Source organism: Prionailurus viverrinus, chromosome A1 (assembly GCF_022837055.1).
Source record: "Prionailurus viverrinus isolate Anna chromosome A1, UM_Priviv_1.0, whole genome shotgun sequence".
Taxonomy (NCBI): domain Eukaryota; kingdom Metazoa; phylum Chordata; class Mammalia; order Carnivora; family Felidae; genus Prionailurus; species Prionailurus viverrinus.
This window is the reverse complement of record NC_062561.1, coordinates 5,923,385-5,943,971: the sequence shown is the minus strand read 5'-3', so window position 1 is coordinate 5,943,971 and position 20,587 is coordinate 5,923,385. Positions and strand designations below refer to the sequence as shown.

At 38.3% G+C, this 20,587-nt stretch overlaps 1 protein-coding gene across 7 annotated transcripts in view; it reads left to right on the top strand.

The window, feature by feature from the left end:
- Positions 1 to 20,587, top strand: part of LOC125175992 (phospholipid-transporting ATPase IB-like) — a 212,694-nt gene that overhangs the window by 83,311 nt on the left and 108,796 nt on the right. For all 7 annotated transcript variants that reach the window (XM_047876704.1, XM_047876721.1, XM_047876739.1 and 4 more), the window contains 4 exons: positions 1,745 to 1,829; positions 3,577 to 3,716; positions 8,898 to 9,036; positions 15,076 to 15,140. In XM_047876704.1, coding sequence (XP_047732660.1) covers positions 1,745 to 1,829; positions 3,577 to 3,716; positions 8,898 to 9,036; positions 15,076 to 15,140 — 429 coding nt within the window. The remainder of the gene's footprint in view (positions 1 to 1,744; positions 1,830 to 3,576; positions 3,717 to 8,897; positions 9,037 to 15,075; positions 15,141 to 20,587) is intronic.

The window sequence follows — 20,587 nt, the reverse complement described above, 5'->3', positions numbered from 1 at the left end:
AGAACTTTATTTCTTTCTTTTTTAATACAAATGTTTAGTCCTATACATTTCCTAATTATTGCTTTAGCAGAATGTCACAAATTTTTATGTGCTGCATTTTCATTTTCATTCATTCAAAATATTCTAAGTTTTGTTATGATGTCTTCTTTGACTCATGGGTTCTTTTTAAGTATGTGTTTTTAAATATTTGGGCATTTGCTAGAGCTATTCTTTTAATTGATTTAGAACATAATTCCGTTTTAGTAGAGAACATACTCTATATAACTTGAATCCTTTATTTTATTGGAACTTGTTTTATGGTTCATATTATGACCTATCAAATGTTAAATGTTTTGTATGCACATAAAAAGTCTGAGTATTCTGTTGTTGTGGGATAAAGTAGTTTATAACTATTAGTTAAGTTGGTTGATACTGTCATCCAAATCTTTTATATCCTTGATGACTGTCTACTTGTTCTATCAGTGATTGAAAGGGGGATATTAAAATCCCCAAATATCATTGTGTCTGAATGGTGATTTTTCATCTTCAAGTTCTTTTAGCTTTTCCTTCATTGCATTTGCTTCTATTAGTTTAAGCTTCATTTTGAAGCTATGTCATTAGGTGTATAAACATTCAGGATTGCCAATTCCTCTTGATGAAATTGACCCTTTTGTCAGTGCAAAATGATTTTCCTTATCCCTGGCAATTTTCTTCACTCTGAATTCTCTATTGTCTGGTTATAACATAGCCATCACAGGCTTCTTTTGATTAGTGTTGCTATGGTATATTTTTTTCTTTTTAGCCCATTTGTGTCTTCGTACTTAAAGTACGATTCTTCTAGGAAGCATGTAGTTGGTTATTATTATTTTTTTTTTATCTTTAATCCATCCTGGAATTCTCTGCCTTTTAACTGGATATTAAACCATTTACATGTGCTTACTGATACAGCTAGGTTTAAACACATCATTTTGCCATTTATTTTCTATTTGTTCCAGTTCTTTTTTCATTTATGACAAGAATTACTTCAGTATTTTTTTATTCCTATATCTCTCCTTTTTAAAATTTGATTAGTTGTTTTAGGTCTTAGAGTGGGCATCTTTAATTTATTACATTCTGTCTTGGGGTGATTATATACCTTACAATTCTGTACTTCCATCTGTTTCCACCCAATCTTTGTGCTCTTGTCAGACATTTTAATTTTATAAATGTTATAAACTTCACAGTGTGTTGTTATTAATTTTGCTCAAGCAATTATCCTTGTTAAAATAAATAAGAAAAATACTGTGTGTGACACACACTCATGTCATTATCATTTTCAGTGCTCTTCAGACTCATGTTTCTATTTGCTATAATCTCCTCTCTGACAGATTCCTTTACCATATCTTATAGCATGCATCTGTTGGCAATAAGTTTTTTCAGCCTGTTTATGTCTGAAAATATTTTTATTTCATCTTTATTTTCTCTCACCTTCATTTTGAAATAAATTTTTGTGGAATATAGGATTCCAGGTTGACAATTTTTTTCTTTCAGTTCTTTAAAGATCATGCTTTACTGGCTTATCACTTGCATTGTCTCAGTGAAAAGTCTGTTACCTCTGTTCCTCTGTATGTAATGTATCCTCTTTGGAATTGTGCCTTCCCTGGGACTGCTTGAGTTCCTCACATCTATTGTATATGACAATAAAATTGTAATGCAGTATTTAGAATTTGGACTGTCAGGCTTAGATAAGATGTTAGTCACAGGAACTTTTTTTTTTTTTTAATAGGATACAGTGATTTATGAGAGACTTTCAGATGACTCTCTCTTTGTGAAGGAGACATTAACCCATCTGGAATATTTTGCCAAAGAAGGTAAGTGAAAATTGTTTAGAATGATGTTTCCTTTTGAAATGCTCTTCTTAAATATTGAAATTATAAACTGAATGTTTGTCATTGATGCTTGGCTGGCAAGGGGAGCTCATTCATATATGTGACTTTGTAATGCCTTCTGTTTGCTTAAAAGTAAATGGTTCTTCAAATAAACCCTGTTGAGACATTATTTTTCCTTCTTCCTCTCTCCATGTGTTTTATGCTTATGAGCAAACACTAAAAAGTATGTTTCTACTGTGAAGTTCTTCCTTTATTCCAAAAGCAGTGTCTACAAAGACATCTATTATCTGTTTCTATTTGTTGTACTAGGAACTTGGCCCATAGTAGAGAAAAAGTTACCTATTTTGTACATATAACTCAGAAAGCAGACACAGTCAATGTTTTCCTGCCATTCTCTTATTATCCTTCTGATTTTGACTTATCACCCATCTCTTAAGAAATAAAATTTCAGGGGGCGCCTGGGTGGCTCAGTTGGCTGAGTATCTGACTTTGGTTCAGGTCGCGCTCTCACAGCTTGTGAGTTCGAGCTCCTCAGGCTCTGTGCTGACAGCTTCCAGCCCAGAGCCTGCTTCGAGTTCTGTGGCTCCCTCTCTCTCTGCCCCTCCCTGCTGCTCACGCTTTGTCTCTTTCTCGCTCTCTCAAAAATAAACAAACACTTAAAACTTTTTTTAATTAAAAAGAAAATTTCATGAGTGAGTTTTGAATAAGAACAACACTAACTAAAAAGTTTATAGAAGTTTTGAAAAAGCAAGGTATCGTATCATGTAAGAGTAAAGCTAATAATACCTGGAAGCTGTATCCCCCTTTATCCTTTTAGGTTATAAGCTTCTGCTTCCCACAGCCATGTGTTTTGCCTAGAAGTGTTGGTATTTTGCAAGGTTGCACTTTGGGCCTTTTACTGCCATCTTAAAATAGATGTGAGCTGTAGGCAGGTTACAACAGGTAGAAGCAAATAGGAACTGTATTGTAATGGAGCTCAAAACAATATAACAACTTCTTTAGCTTATCTGTAATGAGTTCATTTCTAGGGGATCCCCAACTATTTGAATGCTTTTCAGGGGTTAGCCTAAAATATTAGAGTAAAATATGATTTCTAATTTTTCTCCCAGTAAGTCTTTACAAAATGGGATTTAAATTCATGTTCTGTTATTTTAACAATTGTTTGACTTACTTGGAAATTGAAAAACTAAAGCCTCGTTCATTTTTTCCTTCCTTCAATAAACAGATACTGAGTATTTATTAAGTGTCGTGTGCTGTTGTGAGCTCCCAGGACAGAAGTGAACAAAACATAGACAGCTCATGCCCTGAGGGAATTGGCCAATAATAGATAATGTCAGGGGGGTGATAAGTGCCATGGACAAAATTTAAGCAGGATAGGGGAACAGAGCGTGATGGTTGCTCTCTCTGCAGGCTGAGTTAGGCAGAAACTGAAGAAAGGGAAGGAGAACCATGTGGCTTTCCAGGGGAAAAGATTCCAGGACGAGGGCAGAGGAAGTGCAAGTTTTGGGAGGTAAGAGGACCAGCAGGAAGAGGACCAGTAAGAAAGCAATGAAGAGGGGAGGAGATAAGATCAATCAGTAAGGTAGCCAGGGACAGATCAGGGAGGGCCATGTGAAGGACTTCACATTCCCGTGACCTCTAACACTTTTGGATTTGTTTTCAAATTCTCTACTTCTCCCTGATCACTGACTGACGGCTTGATCAGGTTGTATTCCATTCTTTCTTGCAGGACTGAGAACTCTCTGTATTGCCTATACAGATTTAACGGAGAAACAATATCAACAGTGGTTGATGGAGTATAAAAAAGCAAGTACAGTTATACAGGACAGAAGGCAGAGTTTGGAAGAATGTTACGATCATATCGAAAAGGTAACATACCCCATGTGTATGCTACAGGCCAAGTTAAAGTTTTGAAAACATGCACTCATCGATGTTTTCATGTCTTGATGTAATTTTAAAAACTCAGTTAAATTGTGTGTTTGTTTCTTCAGAAGTATACATTTTGTACTGCAAATTCATAAGATATATCTTGTAAAATATTAAAAATATTTCTTTTCCAAATCATATCCTAATTACTCCAATCTTGTTATCCCTTTTTTTTTTTTGAATAACCTTTCCCATTCCAAAAGAAATACATGTTTTTCACAGAAAAATAAGCTGGAATAGTAAATAACCATCATCTGTAATGTTGGGCTAATGACTAAGTTCTAGTGTATAATCTTCCAGTCTCTTTCTTCATATATGCATGGTGTTCCATTGTAGGTATTTAATACACATATACAAATTTTTTCCTATAAAAATTAAAAGTAAAAATCTACCCTCCCCCGCCCTGCCACCAAAAAAAAATCTCCATTGAATTTTCCCCATGAAAATACTGCTTGAATCATGAAAATTTTCACTTTGCAATAAATTGGGGATATTTTTTCCATATTACTGAATATTCTTCTGTTATTTTCTTAGATCAGTCCATGGTATTTCATTACATGGATGAGTATAATTTTATTGTGCTCTTCTCTGGTGGTTACTGTTCCAGGGGATCTCTTGCACCCTCGACTGTTGAGTGTCACTCGAGGGTCATTGTGAATTTGCTTGTTGTGGCCTCAGGGATCTTGTGGCTCCTGGGTCCATTCTTATCTTAGTTTCTTGACTTGGGTTCTTTTGTCATTTGGTTCCATGAACTCTGCATTTTATTCCTGCAGGAGCACAGCCAAAGCAGATTTAGACTCGGGGGTTTTCTTGACATCATTGGGTCTATGTTTTTGTTTTTGTTTTTAAGTTGTGTCTTGAAAGATTAGGAACCTAACCTAGCTTCACACCAACTACGTGAATGTGCTGCAGTAACCCTCACGGGTGATTACTCTGCATCTGTTGACGCAGCACAGCAAGGAGACTGATTTATGTAACCCTCCTCTTCCTTATGTTCCCAGCAAGTCGTCTGTTGCTCCCACACACCGGGAAGAAATCTGGGCAGTTGCAATTGGCCTCTGGCACTTGAGAGACTGTACAAGTATTAATTACTATGCAATTATTTTTCAATGAAACCGATGTATTTTATATTTTAGTTTTAGTTTTAGTCTGGAAGTCATAAGTGGGAAAAGAGTAAGGAATTCATAGGATAAGAAAAAGAACAGGTAAGTTTGCCTTTCCCAGGTTATGTGAGATGGGTGGCAAGGTCAGGGAGTGCGGTGGCCTCAAGCTGACCGGTTTCTTAATGTTATTAGGTGAATCATCAGCTGAATGCTGGTCTCCAGCATGTACACAGTGCCTGGCAAACAGACAGTGTTTATTTTTTAATTTTATTTATTTATTTTGATTATTTTTATTTTTTTATTTAAAAATTTTTTAATGTCTATTTATTATTGAGAGACCGAGAGACACAGAGCGTGAGCAGGGGAGGGGTAGAGAGAGGGGGAGACATAGAATCCGAGGCAGACTCCAGACTCCAAGCTGTCAGCACAGAGCCCGACGCGGGGCTTTAATTCACAGACTGTGAGATCATGACCTGAGCCGAAGTTGGTCACTCAACCAACTGAGCCACCAGGGCGCCCCCATTTTGATTATTTTTAATATAACTTCTTGTCAAATTGGTTTCCATACAACACCCAGTGCACATCCCAACAGGTACCCTCCTCAATGCCCATCACCCACTTTCCTCTCCCCCCCAACCCCCATCAACCCTCAGTTTGTTCTCAGTATATAAGAGTCTCTTATGGTTTGCCTCTTTCTCTCTTTTTCCCCCCTTCTCCTCCCCCATGGTCTTCTGTTAAGTTTCTCAAGATCCACATATGAGTGAAACATATGGTATCTGTCTTTCTCTGCCTGACTCATTTCACTTAGCATCACACTCTCCAGTCCATCCACATTGCTACAAAAGGCCATATTTCATTCTTTCTCATTGCCAATTAGTATTCCATTGTGTACATAAACCACATCTTCTTTATCCATTTGTCAGTTGATAGACATTTAGGCTCTTTCCATAATGTGGCTATTGTTGAAAGTGCTGCTATAAACATTGGGGTACACGTGCCCCTATGCATCAGTACTCCTGTATCCCTTGGGTAAATTCCTAGCAGTGCTATTTATGGGGCTTAGGGTAGTTCTGTTTTTAATTTTTTGAGGAACCTCCACACTGTCTTCCAGAGTGGCTGCACCAGTTTGCATTCCCACCAACAGTGCAAGAGGGTTCCTGTTTCTCCACATCCTCTCCAGCATCTATAATCTCTTGATTTGTTCATTTTAGCCACTCTGGCGTGAGGTGGTATCTCAGTGTGGTTTTGATTTGTATTTCCCTGATGAGGAATGACGTTGAGCATCTTTTCATGTGCCATCTGGATGTCTTCTTTGGAAAAGTGTCTATTCATGTTTTCTGCCCATTTCTTCATTGGATTATTTGTTTTTTGGGTGTGGAGTTTGGTGAGTTCTTTACAGATTTTGGATACTAGCCCTTTGTCCGATATGTCATTTGCAAATATCTTTTCCCATTCCATCGGTCGCCTTTTAGTTTTGTTGATTGTTCCCTTTGCAGTGCAGAAGCTTTTTTATATTGATGAGGTCCCAGTAGTTCATTTTTGCTTTTATTTCCCTTGCCTTTGGAGATGTGTCGAGTAAGAAATTGCTGCAGCTGAGGTCAAAGAGGTTTTATCCTGCTTTCTCCCCTAGGGTATTGATGGTTTCCTGTCTGACATTCAGGTCCTTCATCCATTTTGAGTTTATTTTTGTGTATGGTGTAAGAAAGTGGTCTAGTTTCATTTTTCTGCATGTTGCTCTCCAGTTCTCCCAGCACCATTTGCTAAAGAGATTGTCTTTTTTCCATTGGATACTCTTTCCTGCTTTGTCAAAGATTAGTTGGCCATACATTTGTGGGTCCAATTCTGGGTTCTCTATTCCATTGGTCTATGTGTCTGTTTCTGTGCCACTACCATACTGTCTTGAGGATTACAGCTTTGTAGTAGAGGCTAAAGTCTGGGATTATGATGCCTCCCACTTTGGTTTTCTTCTTCGATACTACTTTGGCTATTCAGGGTCTTTTGTAGTTCCATTAAAGTTTTAGGATTGTTCTAGCTTTGAGAAGAGTGCCGGTGCAGTTTTAATTGGGATTGCATTGAATGTGAGATTGCTTTGACATTTTAACAATATTTATTCTTTCAATCCATGAGCATGGAGAGTTTTTCCATTCCTTTGTGTCTTCTTCAGTTTCCTTCATAAGTTTTCTATAGTTTTCAGCATACAGATCTTTTACATCTTTTTTTTTTTTTTTTTTTTTTTTTTTAGCTACAAGAGTGTCTAATATTCTGCCTGGTGACTTGTGTTAATTTCCACAGTTCCAGCTGATGTTATGTTAATTAGTTATATGGCTACTCTCTATGGACTTTTTGGTAACTACTGGAACATAACACCAAAGATGTGTCAGGGTCAACTAGTTCTGTGAAATTGGTTCTTATAGATAATTCCATGCACATTGCTATGACTCTACTTGTTTTCAGTTATAGGGAGGGATTTTCTGATATTCCTAGCTCTTGTGGCCAGTAGCACTTCTTTTCTTCTTGAATATTTTTCCTTAGGACATTCATAAAATTTAAATTTGTTTCCTGTTGGGTAAGAGTAAGAGAGACAATCTCCACATTTGTATCAATAGTCAGTAAGTACATCATAACTTAGTAACTGCTAATTAATTTTCGTGTTGCCAGTATCACTCAATTGGTAAAATATGAATCTGACATATTGGCTGATTGAATTAGACTTGATTCTGAGGTTCTCTGGCCTCAAATTCCTTTGAATAATTCCTTTTTTTTAATACAACATCTTTATTGAGATATAATTCACATACCATACAATTCCTCCATTTAAAGGATACAATCTACAGTTTTTAGTATATTCAGCTGCATAATATCTACATTCAATAGAATTGTGCAACCATCACCATAATGAACACAATATTTTACACATCCTTCTCAATCCCCATATCTGTTAGTATTCACTCTCTGGTACCCTCCTACTCTCTTGCCCAGCCCCATGCAGGCATTAATTTCCTTTAGTCTGTATAGATTCACCTCCTATGGATATTTCATATAAATGGAATCATAAATATTAGTGACTTGCTTCTCTCATTTAGCTTAATGTTTTTAGGATTTATCCATATTGTAGCACGTACCAGTATCTCATTCATTTTCAGTGCCAAATAGTATTCCATTGTGTAGGTATACAATTGTTTATCCATTCTTCTGTCCAAGGACATCTGGATTGTTTCCACTTGGCTGTTGTGAATAATGCTTCTGTATGCACTCATGGAAGTTTTCATGTGGGCATTCTTTATTTCCTGAATATACCTGAGAATGAAATTGCTGGGTCATATGGCAACTCCATGTAACGATTTGAGAAGCTGCCAGACTAGTTTTCCAAAGTGGCTGCACCATTCTCCATTCCTACCACCGTGTATGAGGGTTCCAATTTTTTCACATCCTTGCCAACACTTGTTACTATCTATAACTTGGTATGGCCACCCTACTGGGTACGAAGTGGTTATCTCACTGTGATTTTAGTTTACACTTCTTTAATGATGTTGAACATCTTTTCATGTGTTTTTTGATTATTTGTGTATCTTCTCTGGAGAAATGTCTATTCAAATCCTAATTTCCTAATTATAATACGTTAGATACTATTCTCACTTTCTAAATGTTAACTCTCACAATAATTCTCTGAGTCATTTTCCCCCTACTTTGCCAGTTATAGATGAAGAAATGAAGGCATGGAAATTTAAGTAATGTGCTTCTGATCGTTTGTAGATCGTAACTTGTAGTAATTTGTAGAGTTAAGACATGGATCCATGAGTCTATGCTTTTAACTATCATGCTACACTGCCTCATACTGTAACAAACTAGGGACAAACAGACCAATGGAAGAGACAAGAAAAAAGTATGTGTGTGTGTACAGGTATGGGACATAATAAGTAGAATGCGTATCTTTTGTCAAAATTTGCCCAATTTATCCCGTCTTAAAATTTTTTTTATCTTAACTAATAATAAAAAATATCTCTTTGAAAAAAACGTCTAGGAATTTCTGCTGCTTGGTGCCACAGCCATTGAAGATCACCTTCAAGCACGTGTTCCAGAAACGATAACAACTTTACTGAACGCAAACATAAAAATATGGGTCCTGACAGGAGATAAACAAGAAACTGCAATTAACATAGGTAATAGATACAAAGGTTTTAAAAATCTGGTTGAACAGGTATTCTAAATATATCCTAGTATCAAGAATGAATGAGCTGCCTTCAAGTAATTGTTTTATATGTCTTTGGGGAAAATGGAGTGCAGTGGAACCTTGCCGTCGCATGGCAAAAAATTTAAACAAACCAAGCAAAGCCAACTGTTGTGTCTCCTTCACATTGTTGAAATAGAGACTGCAGAATGCTGACATGAGTAGTATGTAGTTTCTTGTTCCTTTCCTTGGAAACCTGAAGTTATGGCATATTTTCTCTATAATGTGTATACCTATCTTTGTATTATATATGTTTATTCATAAATATTTTGATTATTAGAATATTCAGCTGTTTTTTCCCCAAGCTCCAATGTCACTTTTTTTGGCCCTTTTCCCCCTTTTTACTGTATGATTGTGTCTTAGGGTTGAGGTGTGCAGAATAGGAGTTGAAAAATTAACTGTTAGCTGTGCATATTCAAATTTCAGTGGTGACAAGGAATTGAAATTATTATGTTTTTTTTCATAATCATCATGGCATCCAGCTCTGTTTAGATGAACATATATGATAAAATGAGTCTGTGTGCACCAGACACCCTTCACTTGTTGTCTCCACTCATTTGTTTACTCTGCATTCGTTCATTTAATGAATATTGGACACTTGCTAGATATGAGGACACTCTAGGAGCTGGGAATGAAAACTTGAGTAATACTCTCTTTCTTCATGAAACTTATATACAAGTAGAGAAGATAAAATTAATAAGTAAATCACTGCGTATTATATTACAATCAGTGCTAAGAATAAAAACAAAGAAAGGCATAGCAAGAGGTAGAGAAGGTAATTAAATAGAACGCCTGTTAAGGAGGTGACTTTCGAAGCAGAGACCCAGATGGAAAGAAGGAGCAAGCTTCGGGAAGGTCCCTGGGATGAGTGTTCCAGGCCAGGAGTATGGTGAGCGCCGTGGCCCTGGTACGGGCGTGTGTGTGCTCGAGGAACAGTCGAGAGGCTGGTGTGGTTGGAGGACAGGGAGCAAAGCAGAGAAGACAGGACATGAGAATCTGCTGTAAGAAATGTGTACCCTTTCAAGCAGGAGAGTAATATGGTCTCATTTGCATTTCAACAATATCTGTTGGCTGCCGTGTGGAGGCTGGGCCGAATCAAGTCAGGAGATCAGGTAGTGAGCCTTTGCGGACGTCTAGACAAGAGACGGTGGCGACTTGCACTAGGGTGTGATGGGAAGGGGAGGAGGGACCAAATTCGGGGTTCATCTGGTAGGCTGATCTGTCAGCCCTCACTGATGAGGGTGCAGTGGGCACAGAGGAGTCTTTCAAAGAGTTTTGCTGTGAAGGGGAGCAGAGAAATAGGGTGTAGCTGGAAGAGAACGCAGAGTCAATGAAGGGTTGGATATTTTTGAAGGATCGATTTTAACATCTCTAAACATCAACTTCTTCTTGTCTGTAAAATGGGGATAATGATAATATTTTTAACCTCATCGGGCTCTTGTGAGGATGCCTTGAGGTCGTCTCTGTGAAGACCTTAGCTTGAGGTGCAGCATTCACAAGTCCTTCACGAATGCTAGATATTCATGTAATTATTAATGACTCAGAGGACGATGTAGTCACTCATTTATCCACCTGGCAAATATCTGAGGACACACTATGCATATGCTCTCCTTTGGCCAGCTCTCCCGTATTTTGGCTTTAGTGTGACTTGCTATGTTTCTTGATAACCATGACCTCAGTGACCACAGTAACTCAGTGTATATCCTGTGAAGGGGCTCAGCTGACCCAGCACCACAAAGGAGAATGACTGCTCTCTTCCTATCTTCCTAAAGTGCACCCTATCCTTCTTTACAAACCCGCAACCTGAGGACTGTTTGTTTCTCCTAAGCCTTCAACTGCCTCCTCAGCTCAGGACTGAAACCCTACCTAGATGAGACACAGCCATTGTTATTAGTAGCGGAATTTTTATCCTTACTGAATGAAACTTATTTTTGTTAGAAGTCTGTAATTCACTTGAAGGATTCTTTGCTCAGAATAATGGATTCTTAGAAAACCGCCATATTAAATTGCATCCATTCAAAAAAAAATGTACAGTAACTCTGGTGGACTTGAAGGAAGAAAGGAAACAAACTCTCTAATTTCTTAAAGCAGGGCTTGCAAACATCTGGAAGAGTCAGGCAGGACAAGAGTGAGGGGCAGTACACACGTGTCGGAGGAGGAAGTCCACAGGGGGAACACTGGCCCCCCAGGGACAGTGTAGTCTTGCCTTTTGGAAATGAGAGTCTGCTGTTGGCACAGGTTTTTTGTTTTTAAAAGATGATTCAGAATTCTGTATTTTGATGCGGAATATCTTGATACGTAGATGTGGGCTCAAATGTATAAAATTCTGTAAGGGCAAAGCAAAACATGTCTGTTGCCTGAATGCAGCCTACAGTCCCCTGACACCTTTTGAGTACTGGGTCCCAGAGTGAATTTTATTGTCCTCCCTTAGAGGCTACGCCTGCAGAGACCAGCTAAAAATGGAGTCAATGAGCTTTGATATAAACCGAAGAGCATGCTGATATAATTTGTTTTCTTAGAGGCTTTCCGGGCCATTTTCTTTTCCAAGAAATGCAATAGCCTTTGGTTAGAGAGCTCTCACCTTACTTTCATGAGTTTGAATGGCTGGGGATTAGATTCAAAAAGAAGACTGAGCTGTGTCTGAGAGCTGGCATCTTTGTATCTTTCAAAGATAATCTAGAGCATAGTGGTTTAAAATCACAGACTTCGGAGTTACGGACCACGTTTTGAGCCTGAATCTTCTGCCTTTGCATTTACAAGCTTGTGCTTTTGTGGGCTTTTCTAATCCTCAATTTCCTCATTAACAAAATGGAGATAACCATGATACCTCTGGTGATGAGATGCACATGTACGGTTCTTTCTGAAATACTGGGTACAGTGAGGGCTTTAAAAATGTTGGCCGCTGCCTTTGTGAATGTTGTGGCAGTTCTAATCACTGCCATCTCTCACAGAGCTCAAGTTGGCTAATGCTGTGCACTTAAAAGACTAAACAGTCTTGTTACTGGTTACAAACAAAATTGGATCAAGGACTTGGCAGGAGGTTTACTTACTGACATACGTTCAGGAATCAGTATGTCAGGATCAGGTTTGAGGACTCCTGTCACGTTTGTTGTCTGTTTTCTAAGACTACTAGTTCTATTAACTTCTGAAAGCTTGCTTCCTTCCTTCCTTCCTTCCTTCCTTCCTTCCTTCCTTCCTTTTTCTTTCTTTCTTTCTTTCTTTCTTTCTTTCTTTCTTTCTTTCTTTCTCTTTCTCTTTCTTTAATGTTTATTTATTTTTGAGAGAGAGACAGAGACAGAGTGTGAGCGGGGAAGGGGCGGGGAGACAGGCAGACACAGAATCCAAAGCAGGCTCCAGGTTCTGAGCTGTCAGCACAGAGCCCGACATGGGGCTCAAACCCATGAACTGTGAGATCGTGACCTGAGGCGAAGTCGGATGCTTAACCGACTGAGCCACCCAGGCGCCCCTGAAAGCTTTCTGATAACACAGTTCAACACAATCTGCTACTTCTCAACCTCAGCAGCATTTATACTATTTGGCTTACCAGTATGTTGTTTTTCTTCCTCTTTTGTGTTAACTTTGATTCCTTAGGTTTTAAGAGGCTTATAATACATACCTGTTGTAAATCTTCCTTTGCACCCAATATGATGCTGGGTACGAGTAAGCCATCAGTGCCTGCGTACTGATTTAAATTTTCATGATATATGGAGACTTTTAATTTTATTTATTTTTTTATTTCAGACACTTTTTGCTTCAAGTTTTTATTTAAATTCTAGTTAGTTAAAATATAGTGTTGTATTGGTTTCGGGAGTAGAATTTAGTGGCTCATCACTTAATATATAACACCCAGTGCTCATTCCAAGTGTCCTCCTTAATACCCATCACCCGGTAAGCCCACCCCCTCCCACCTCCCCTCTGGCAACCCTCAGTTTGTTCTCTCTCATTAAGAGCCTCTTATGGTTTGCCTCCCTCTCTCTTTTTCCCTCCTTCCCCTACTTCATGTTTTGTTTCTTAAATTCCACTATGAGTGAGATCATATGGTAGTTGTCTCTGACTTGTTTTGTTTAGCATAATACACTCTAGCTCCATCCATGTCATTGTAAATGGCAAGATTTCACTCTTTTTGATGGCTGAGTAATATTTCATTATGTGTGTGTGTATACATACATGTATGTGTGTGTGTGTGTGTGTGTGTGTGTATCTCACCTCTTGTTTGTTCATCCATCCATTTGATGGACTTTTGGGCTTTTTCCATTTGGCTATTGTTGATAATGCTGCTGTAAACATTGGGGTGCACGTGTCTCTTTGAATTGGTATTTTTGTATCCTTTGTGTAAATATCTAGTAGTGTCATTGTTGGGTTGTAGGGTAGTTCTATTTTTAACTTTTTGAGGAACCTCTCTATATGGAGACTTTTTAGCCTTTGTTCATATAGAGCCGGCAGCAGCAACAGCTTCAGGACAGACGAAGTTTCTTCTTGGGGGCAGCACTGGAACCCACAGGTGGAGGCTGGCTTGTCTGTGTCTGGCACAAATATTAATTCTCCAACCCGCATGCTGGTACAGAAACTGACAGCATTAGGCAGTTAACTTTGTCAGTAACTTATTACAAAGTAAAAGTGGAAACATGAACATTGCAATAAAATTTATCAGGAAATCTTGGGGCGCCTGAAATCAGTCATTTAAGTGTCTGACTTCAGCTCAGGTCATGATCTCATGGTTCCTGGGATCAAGCCCCACATTGGGCTCTCTGCTGTCAGTGCAGAGCCTGCTTCGGATCATCGGTCCTCTCTCTCTGCCCCTTTCCTGCTCCCCCTATTTTTCTCTGAAATATAAGTGAACATTTAAAAAATGTATCAGGAATCTTTAGAATTCTTAGAAAAGTTTAGAAACTCTGGTTTTGAAAACTGCTGTAGCAATGCAAAGCAAATATCCACAGGCTTCAAAATAGAAATTAAAGATCATTGCATTCTTTAGGGAAAAAAAAAACACGATTTACACAGGAAGCATCAGATGAACCAATAACTGATGAGGAAGATCATTTAAGAATGATTATCTCCTGGGGGGCCTGGGTGGTTCAGTCAGTTAGGCATCTGATTCTTGATTTTGACTCAGGTCATGATCTCACGGTTCACGGGCCCGAGCCCCACGTCAGGCCCTGCACTGGCAGCATGGAACCTGCTTGGGATTCTCTCTCTCTCTCTGCCCCTCCCCCACTTATGCTCTCTTTCTCTCAAAAATAAACTTAAAAAATTTTTTTAAAGTGGTATTGTATAAATTTATCTTTAAACGTTTTCAATGTTTATTTTTGAGACAGAGACAGAGAGAGAGAGAAAACATGGAGCAGTGGAGGGGCAGAGAGAAGGGAGACACAGAGTCCAAAGTAGACTCCAGGCTTTAAGCTGCCAGCACACAGCCCGATGCAGGGCTCGAACCACGAGAACTGTGAGATCATGACCTGGGCGGAATTCGGATGTTTAACCAACTGAGACACCCAGGTGCCCCCTGAGGTGTATACTTTGATCATCACGTTGAATGCTTTGAGCATTGGGTGGGTTTATTTCTTTTAACCACACCTAGGATTTTATTAGTACAGTAGGAACAATATGTTGACATAGTGGCTTGATACAACAGAACTTGGATTCCTCAGGACGTGGAATTGATACCCAGTATGAACTGAATCTCATGTCACAGAGAGATAATAAAAATCCACAGGCATTTAAAGGTACAGATTTAGCCATTAGTTATATGCTGTTTCCCAGCCATTTCTACTTAAATTGCTGATTAAGATAAAAATGAAGCGATGTTTCAATTTTTTCCCTCCACAATCCCTTGCTCAGTGTTTGTGATAAGCCTCTAGACTTTGAACTAGTCGTAAGACAGTATGGTGAATAGAGAACATAAGTAGATTTTTCATTAAAAACAGGAACTTGTGGAAGGCAATCTGTGACCTCTTTCTTTGTCACTTTGTAGCATATTCCTGTAAACTGTTATCAACTAAAATGCCTTGTATTCGATTGAATTCAAACTCACTCGAGGTAAGTGACTTTAAAAATTCTATTTAATACGAGTATACCCAATTTGTTACTTGAGTGTTCCCCAACACCTTAAAATCTACATAAGTTGTCTTGAACTCCCACTCAAGTCCACTGGAACATTACCTCTGGTTCTGACTTCTTTCTTTATTTTTTTCTTTTTTAAAGATTTTTCTTTACATTTTTTTATTTTTGAGAGACGGGGAGAGAGTACAAAGGGAGGGGCAGAGAGCCACAGAATCCGAAGGAGGCTCCAAGCTCCAAGCTGTCAGCACAGAGCCCAACGCGGGGCTTAAACAAACCATGAGACCATGACCTGAGCCGAAGTCGGACGCTCAACCGACTGAGCCACACAGGCACCCCTCTGGTTCCCACTTCTTGCCTCATTCTTAGGCTAGTCCTTCATCACCCTGTTCCCAGCACCATACCAAACCCAGCACTCAGATACTTGATTTTAAAAATGAAAAAAAAAAAAAAAAGAAAAATATGTGCATATAGCAGTCTTTACCAGAATTTTGAGTAGATACCTGGCATTTACATTGCAAGAATGAAAGGATTTTGGAATCCAATACTGAACATCCTTGCCCTTAAAAATTAAATGGCTACAGCCATTTATTTTCTGTTAATTTTTTTTCACTGTATAATTTTCATACTCACTTTAAAGAATTTTAAATAGATTTCATCTATTACATTTCATTCTTTTTTTTAAATGTAGTTCTGAGTTTCTGACACATATCATTATTATTCTCCATGAAAAAACTTTAAAAATATTTCTACTGGGCAGATCAGCTGGTGATGAATTTCCTGGTTTTGTGTGAGAAAGTCTTTATTTCTCTTTCACATTTGAAGGACAGTTACACTGGATATAGAATTCTAGGTTGGTATTTCTTGTTCTTTCAGTACTTCCTTCTCAACTGTGTAGTTTCTGATGAGAAGCCTGCTATTTCTTACTTTATTCTTCCCTTCTGGCTTCTTTCAACATTTCTTCTTTGCCTTTGATTTTGTGGTTTGAGTGTGATATGCCTAGGTATAGATTTTTTTTTTTTTTTTTTATCATGCTTGGTGTTTTCTAAGCTTCCTGGGTCTATGGTTATGTGTTTGCCGTTAGTTTGGGAACATTTTTAGTCATTAGTACTTAAAATTATCTTTGTTTTGTTCTCTTACTCTTCTCCTTCTGGAATTCCAGTTGACTGTATGTTGTGAGATCTTTTAAATTGTCCCACAGTTCTTGAATATTCCATTTGGGATTTTTTTTCTAATTCTTTTTACTGTTTGTATTTCAGTTTGGGAAATTTCTGTTGACATAATTCAAGCTCATTAATTTTTAGACTGTGTCCAGTCTATTGTTGGGCTCAATAAGGGCAATCTTCTGTTACAGTGTTTTTTATTTCTAGCATTTCATTTTTATTCTTTGTTTCCATCACTCTGCTTATCTTCCCCATATATTGTCTATTTTTCCATTACAGTCCCTAACATGTTAATCATAGTTTATTTTATTTTTAAAATATGTTCATTTATTTAATTAGAAAGACTGTGAGTGAGGGTGGGGCAAAGAGGTCATGAGAGAGAGGATCCCAAGCAGGCCCTGTGCTATCACGAACGGTGAGATCATGACCTGAGCCAAAATCAAGAGTCAGACATTTAACCGATTGAACCACCCAGGAGCCTCAATCATAGTTTTTTTAAATTCACTGATACTTCCAAAATCTGTGTTATCTTTGAATCTGGTTCTGATGCTTGCTTTAGCTCTTCAGATATGGTGCTTTTTCTTGCCTTTTAGCATGTCTTGTAATTTTTTGTTGAAAGCTGGACATGATGAATCTGGTAATAGAAGTTGAGCTAAAGGCCTTTAATGTAAAGTTTTATGCTAATCTGGCCATACTTAATGTTTGTTGCAGCTGCACACACAAGAAGTTCCAATTTTTTTTCCATAGACATAGCAAAAACAGCCTGTAATTCATAAGGATCACAAAACACCCCAAATAGCCAAAGCAATCCTAAGAATGAAGAACAAAGCCAGAAGCCTCATACTTCCTGATTTCAAAATATATTACAAAGTTACAATTATGAAAACAGTATGGTACTGACATAAAGACAGAGACCAATGGGAAAGAATAGAGTCCAGAAATAACCCATGTATATGGATTACAGGGATGCCAAGAATGCACACTGGGGAGAGGATAGTCCCTTCAAAAAATGGTGTTGGAAAAGCTGGATATCCACATTCAAAAGAAAAAGATCAGATCCTGTCTTAGTCCATTCTGGCTGCTATAACAAAATACCACAGACTGGCTAGCCTATAAACAACAGAAATTTATTTCTCACAGTTTTGGAGACTGGGAAATCCACAACCAAGGCACCATCATGGTCATGTTCTGGTGATGGCTGTCTTCCTGGTTCATAGCTGGTGCCTTCTAAGCTGTGTCCACAGGTGGTGAAAGGGGCTAGGGATTTCTGGAGTCTCTTCCATAAGAGCATTAATCTTCATGACATAATTACTTCTCAAAGGCTCCACCTCCTAATATCACTGGGCATTAGGATTTGAACATATGAATTTTGGGGGACACAAACATTCAGACCATAGCAGACTCTTACATTACAGCATACACAAAAGTCAAGTCAAAATGGATTAAATACTTAAACAGAGACCCCAAACTGTAAAATCCTAGAAGAAATCATACGGGGGAACCTGCTTGACATTGAACTTGGCACTGATTTCTTGGATACGATAACAAGAGCACAGGCAATAAAAGCAAAAATAGACAAGTACCACTAAACTAAAAATCTTGACTATATTTTGTTAAATTTGTCACTAGGTACTTTATGTATGTGGCTATATTGGAACTGGAATTGTATGTACAGCTTAATTTTCCAATTATTTGCTCCTAAAATACCAAAAGTTTAATTTTTTAAAGTTTAATTTGAGAGAGAGAGAAAGGGAGAGAGAGGAAGAGAGAGCATGAGCAGGTGAGGGGCAGAGAGACAGAGAGAAAGAAAAAGAAAGTGGGAGAAAAAGAATCCCAAGCAAGCTCTGCACTGTCGGTGTAAAGCCTGATGCGGGGCTCGATCTTTTGAACTGTGAGATAGATCATAACCAAAATCAAGAGTCAGGTGCTTAACTGAGCCACCCAGGTGCTCCATTTCTGAATTCTTGATAGTGATAATTTATATTCTCTCTTTTTCTGGATCAGTATAGTAATGGGTTTACCCATTTTGTTGATCTTTTCAAAGAACCAGATTTTTTACTTTGTTATTTGCTCCATATTTTGTCTGTTTTCAATGTCATTGATTGTTACTCCTGTCTTTATTACTTATTTCCATCTACTGCTTTGTGTTTAATTTGTTCTTCAGTCTTTTTGAGGTGTATATATATTAACCCTGTCTTTCATGATCTTTATTCTGATGTTTTGCTATTACTGGGGGCTTTGCTGGGGAGGTACTGGGAAGGTCCCTCCCCTCCAGGGTTAAGCAACTCCCAGAGCTAGTAAACAACTTGCCCAGTGAATGTGCGTTCTTATGCAAACCAACCAATCCAGAGCCCGTACCCCTGCCACCTACTTTATCAGGCTCTCACATTCTGGGCCACTATCCACTTGCCCTAAGCCCCAGAGCCGACTGAAATTATTCAAACTCGAAAAATCCTAGATCTGCTTACCCTGTCTCACCTGTTCCTTTTTGTGGAAAGCACAATAAAGGTTCTTGCCCACACTTTCCTGCTGTTCCCTTTGCCTTCTGACTGAACTCAGTGCTGTCCCATGTGTCCCGCCACCCCCCCCCCCCCCCATCTCCACTGTGTTATTTGCTTCTGTATCTTGGGATCTGTGACTGTAACAAATTGTCTTTTCAACGGCAATTGTCTCCTGATCTGTTGGCCTTAACTGTATCTCAAATTTTCTGTTAATACACTATATTTTAGAACAGTGTGTTACTTTCCAATTGCTGCATAGCAAATGACCACCAATTTAGCAGCTTAAAGCAACATAAATTTTTTTCGTCTTACGGATTTCACGGGTTAGGAATTTGACATGTTTTGGTTCAGCTCAGTGTCTTACTGGGCTGAAATCAGGATGTCAGCTGGCTGTGTCCCCGTCTGGAGTCTCAACTGGGGAAAAAGCCACTTTGAAGCTCCCTTAGTTGGTTGGCAGAATCTACTTCCTTGTGTCTGTATGAGGTCCTGTCTTCTTGCTAGCTGTCAGCCAGGGACTGCTCTGGGGAACTACAGGTCACTCGTAGGTCCCTGCCTTGTGGCTCTCTCTGCAACATGGCAGTTTACTTCCAGGCCAACAAAAGAACATGTGCTGCAGCTTGGAATATCTCTGTCCTTTTGTCTCCGACCTTTAATACCTCTTTTGAAAGAGTCTACCAGATGAGGTCAATGGGAATGGATTGTATGGAGCATGCACATTGGTGGGTGGGAATCTTAAAATCCTGCCTACCACGAGGTGAAAATTCAGGTGATTATTTTTCAACATATTTTCTAACTTAAGCACTAAAACCATAATTTTTCTTCTATGCATTGCTTTAGCTGTATTCCATAAATATTAGTGTTATATTTTCAATAAGTTTATTTCAAAATATCCAATTTTCACTAATTTCTTCTTTGACCCATGGCTTATTTAGAAGTGTGTTAAATTTACATATATTTGGCATGTTTCTAGATGTCTTATTGTTACTTGTTTTTAATTCAATTTAATTCTGGACAAAGGACATATGTTTTAATTGGTCTTAATCATTTTGAATCCATTAAGACTTGTTTTACGTTCTAGTATATGGTTTCGGTAAAATGCTATGTGCAAATATCAGTTGAGTCACGGTGACTGAGTCACTGTTGTAATAAACTGTCCTCATTGTATTTCTAGCCATTCTATCAATTTCTGAAAGAATTATTAAAATTACACTGTAATTTTGAATTTTATATTTCTCCCTTTTATTCTACCCATTTTTGCTTCATATATTTTGAGGCTCTATTGTTAGGAAATATAATTGTTGTTTCTTCCTGAAAAATTAACTTTTTAATCATTATGAAATGTCTCTGTTTTTGGTAATATTTTCTCTTTAAGGCTATGTTATCTGATATATCACTTCAGCTTTCTCATTATGGTTAACTCTTCGTGGCACATAATAATGGTGGTATCTTTTCTAATATTTTCCTTTATTTCTCAATTTAGTTTGCATATACTTTGAGGGTTGTGTATAGCCTTTGTACTATTTTATTAAATTAAAAAAATTTTTTTAATGTTTTATTTATTTTTGAGAGATAGAGCGTGAGCAGGGGAGGGGCAGAGAGAGAGGGAGACACAGAATCTGAAGCAGGCTCCAGGCTCAGATCAGTTAGCACAGAGCCTGATGCGGGGCTCGAACTCACGGACCGCAAGATGATGACCTGAGCCGAAGTCAGATGCTCAACTGACTGAGCCACCCAGGCACCCCTAGTCTTTAATAAGTCTCTT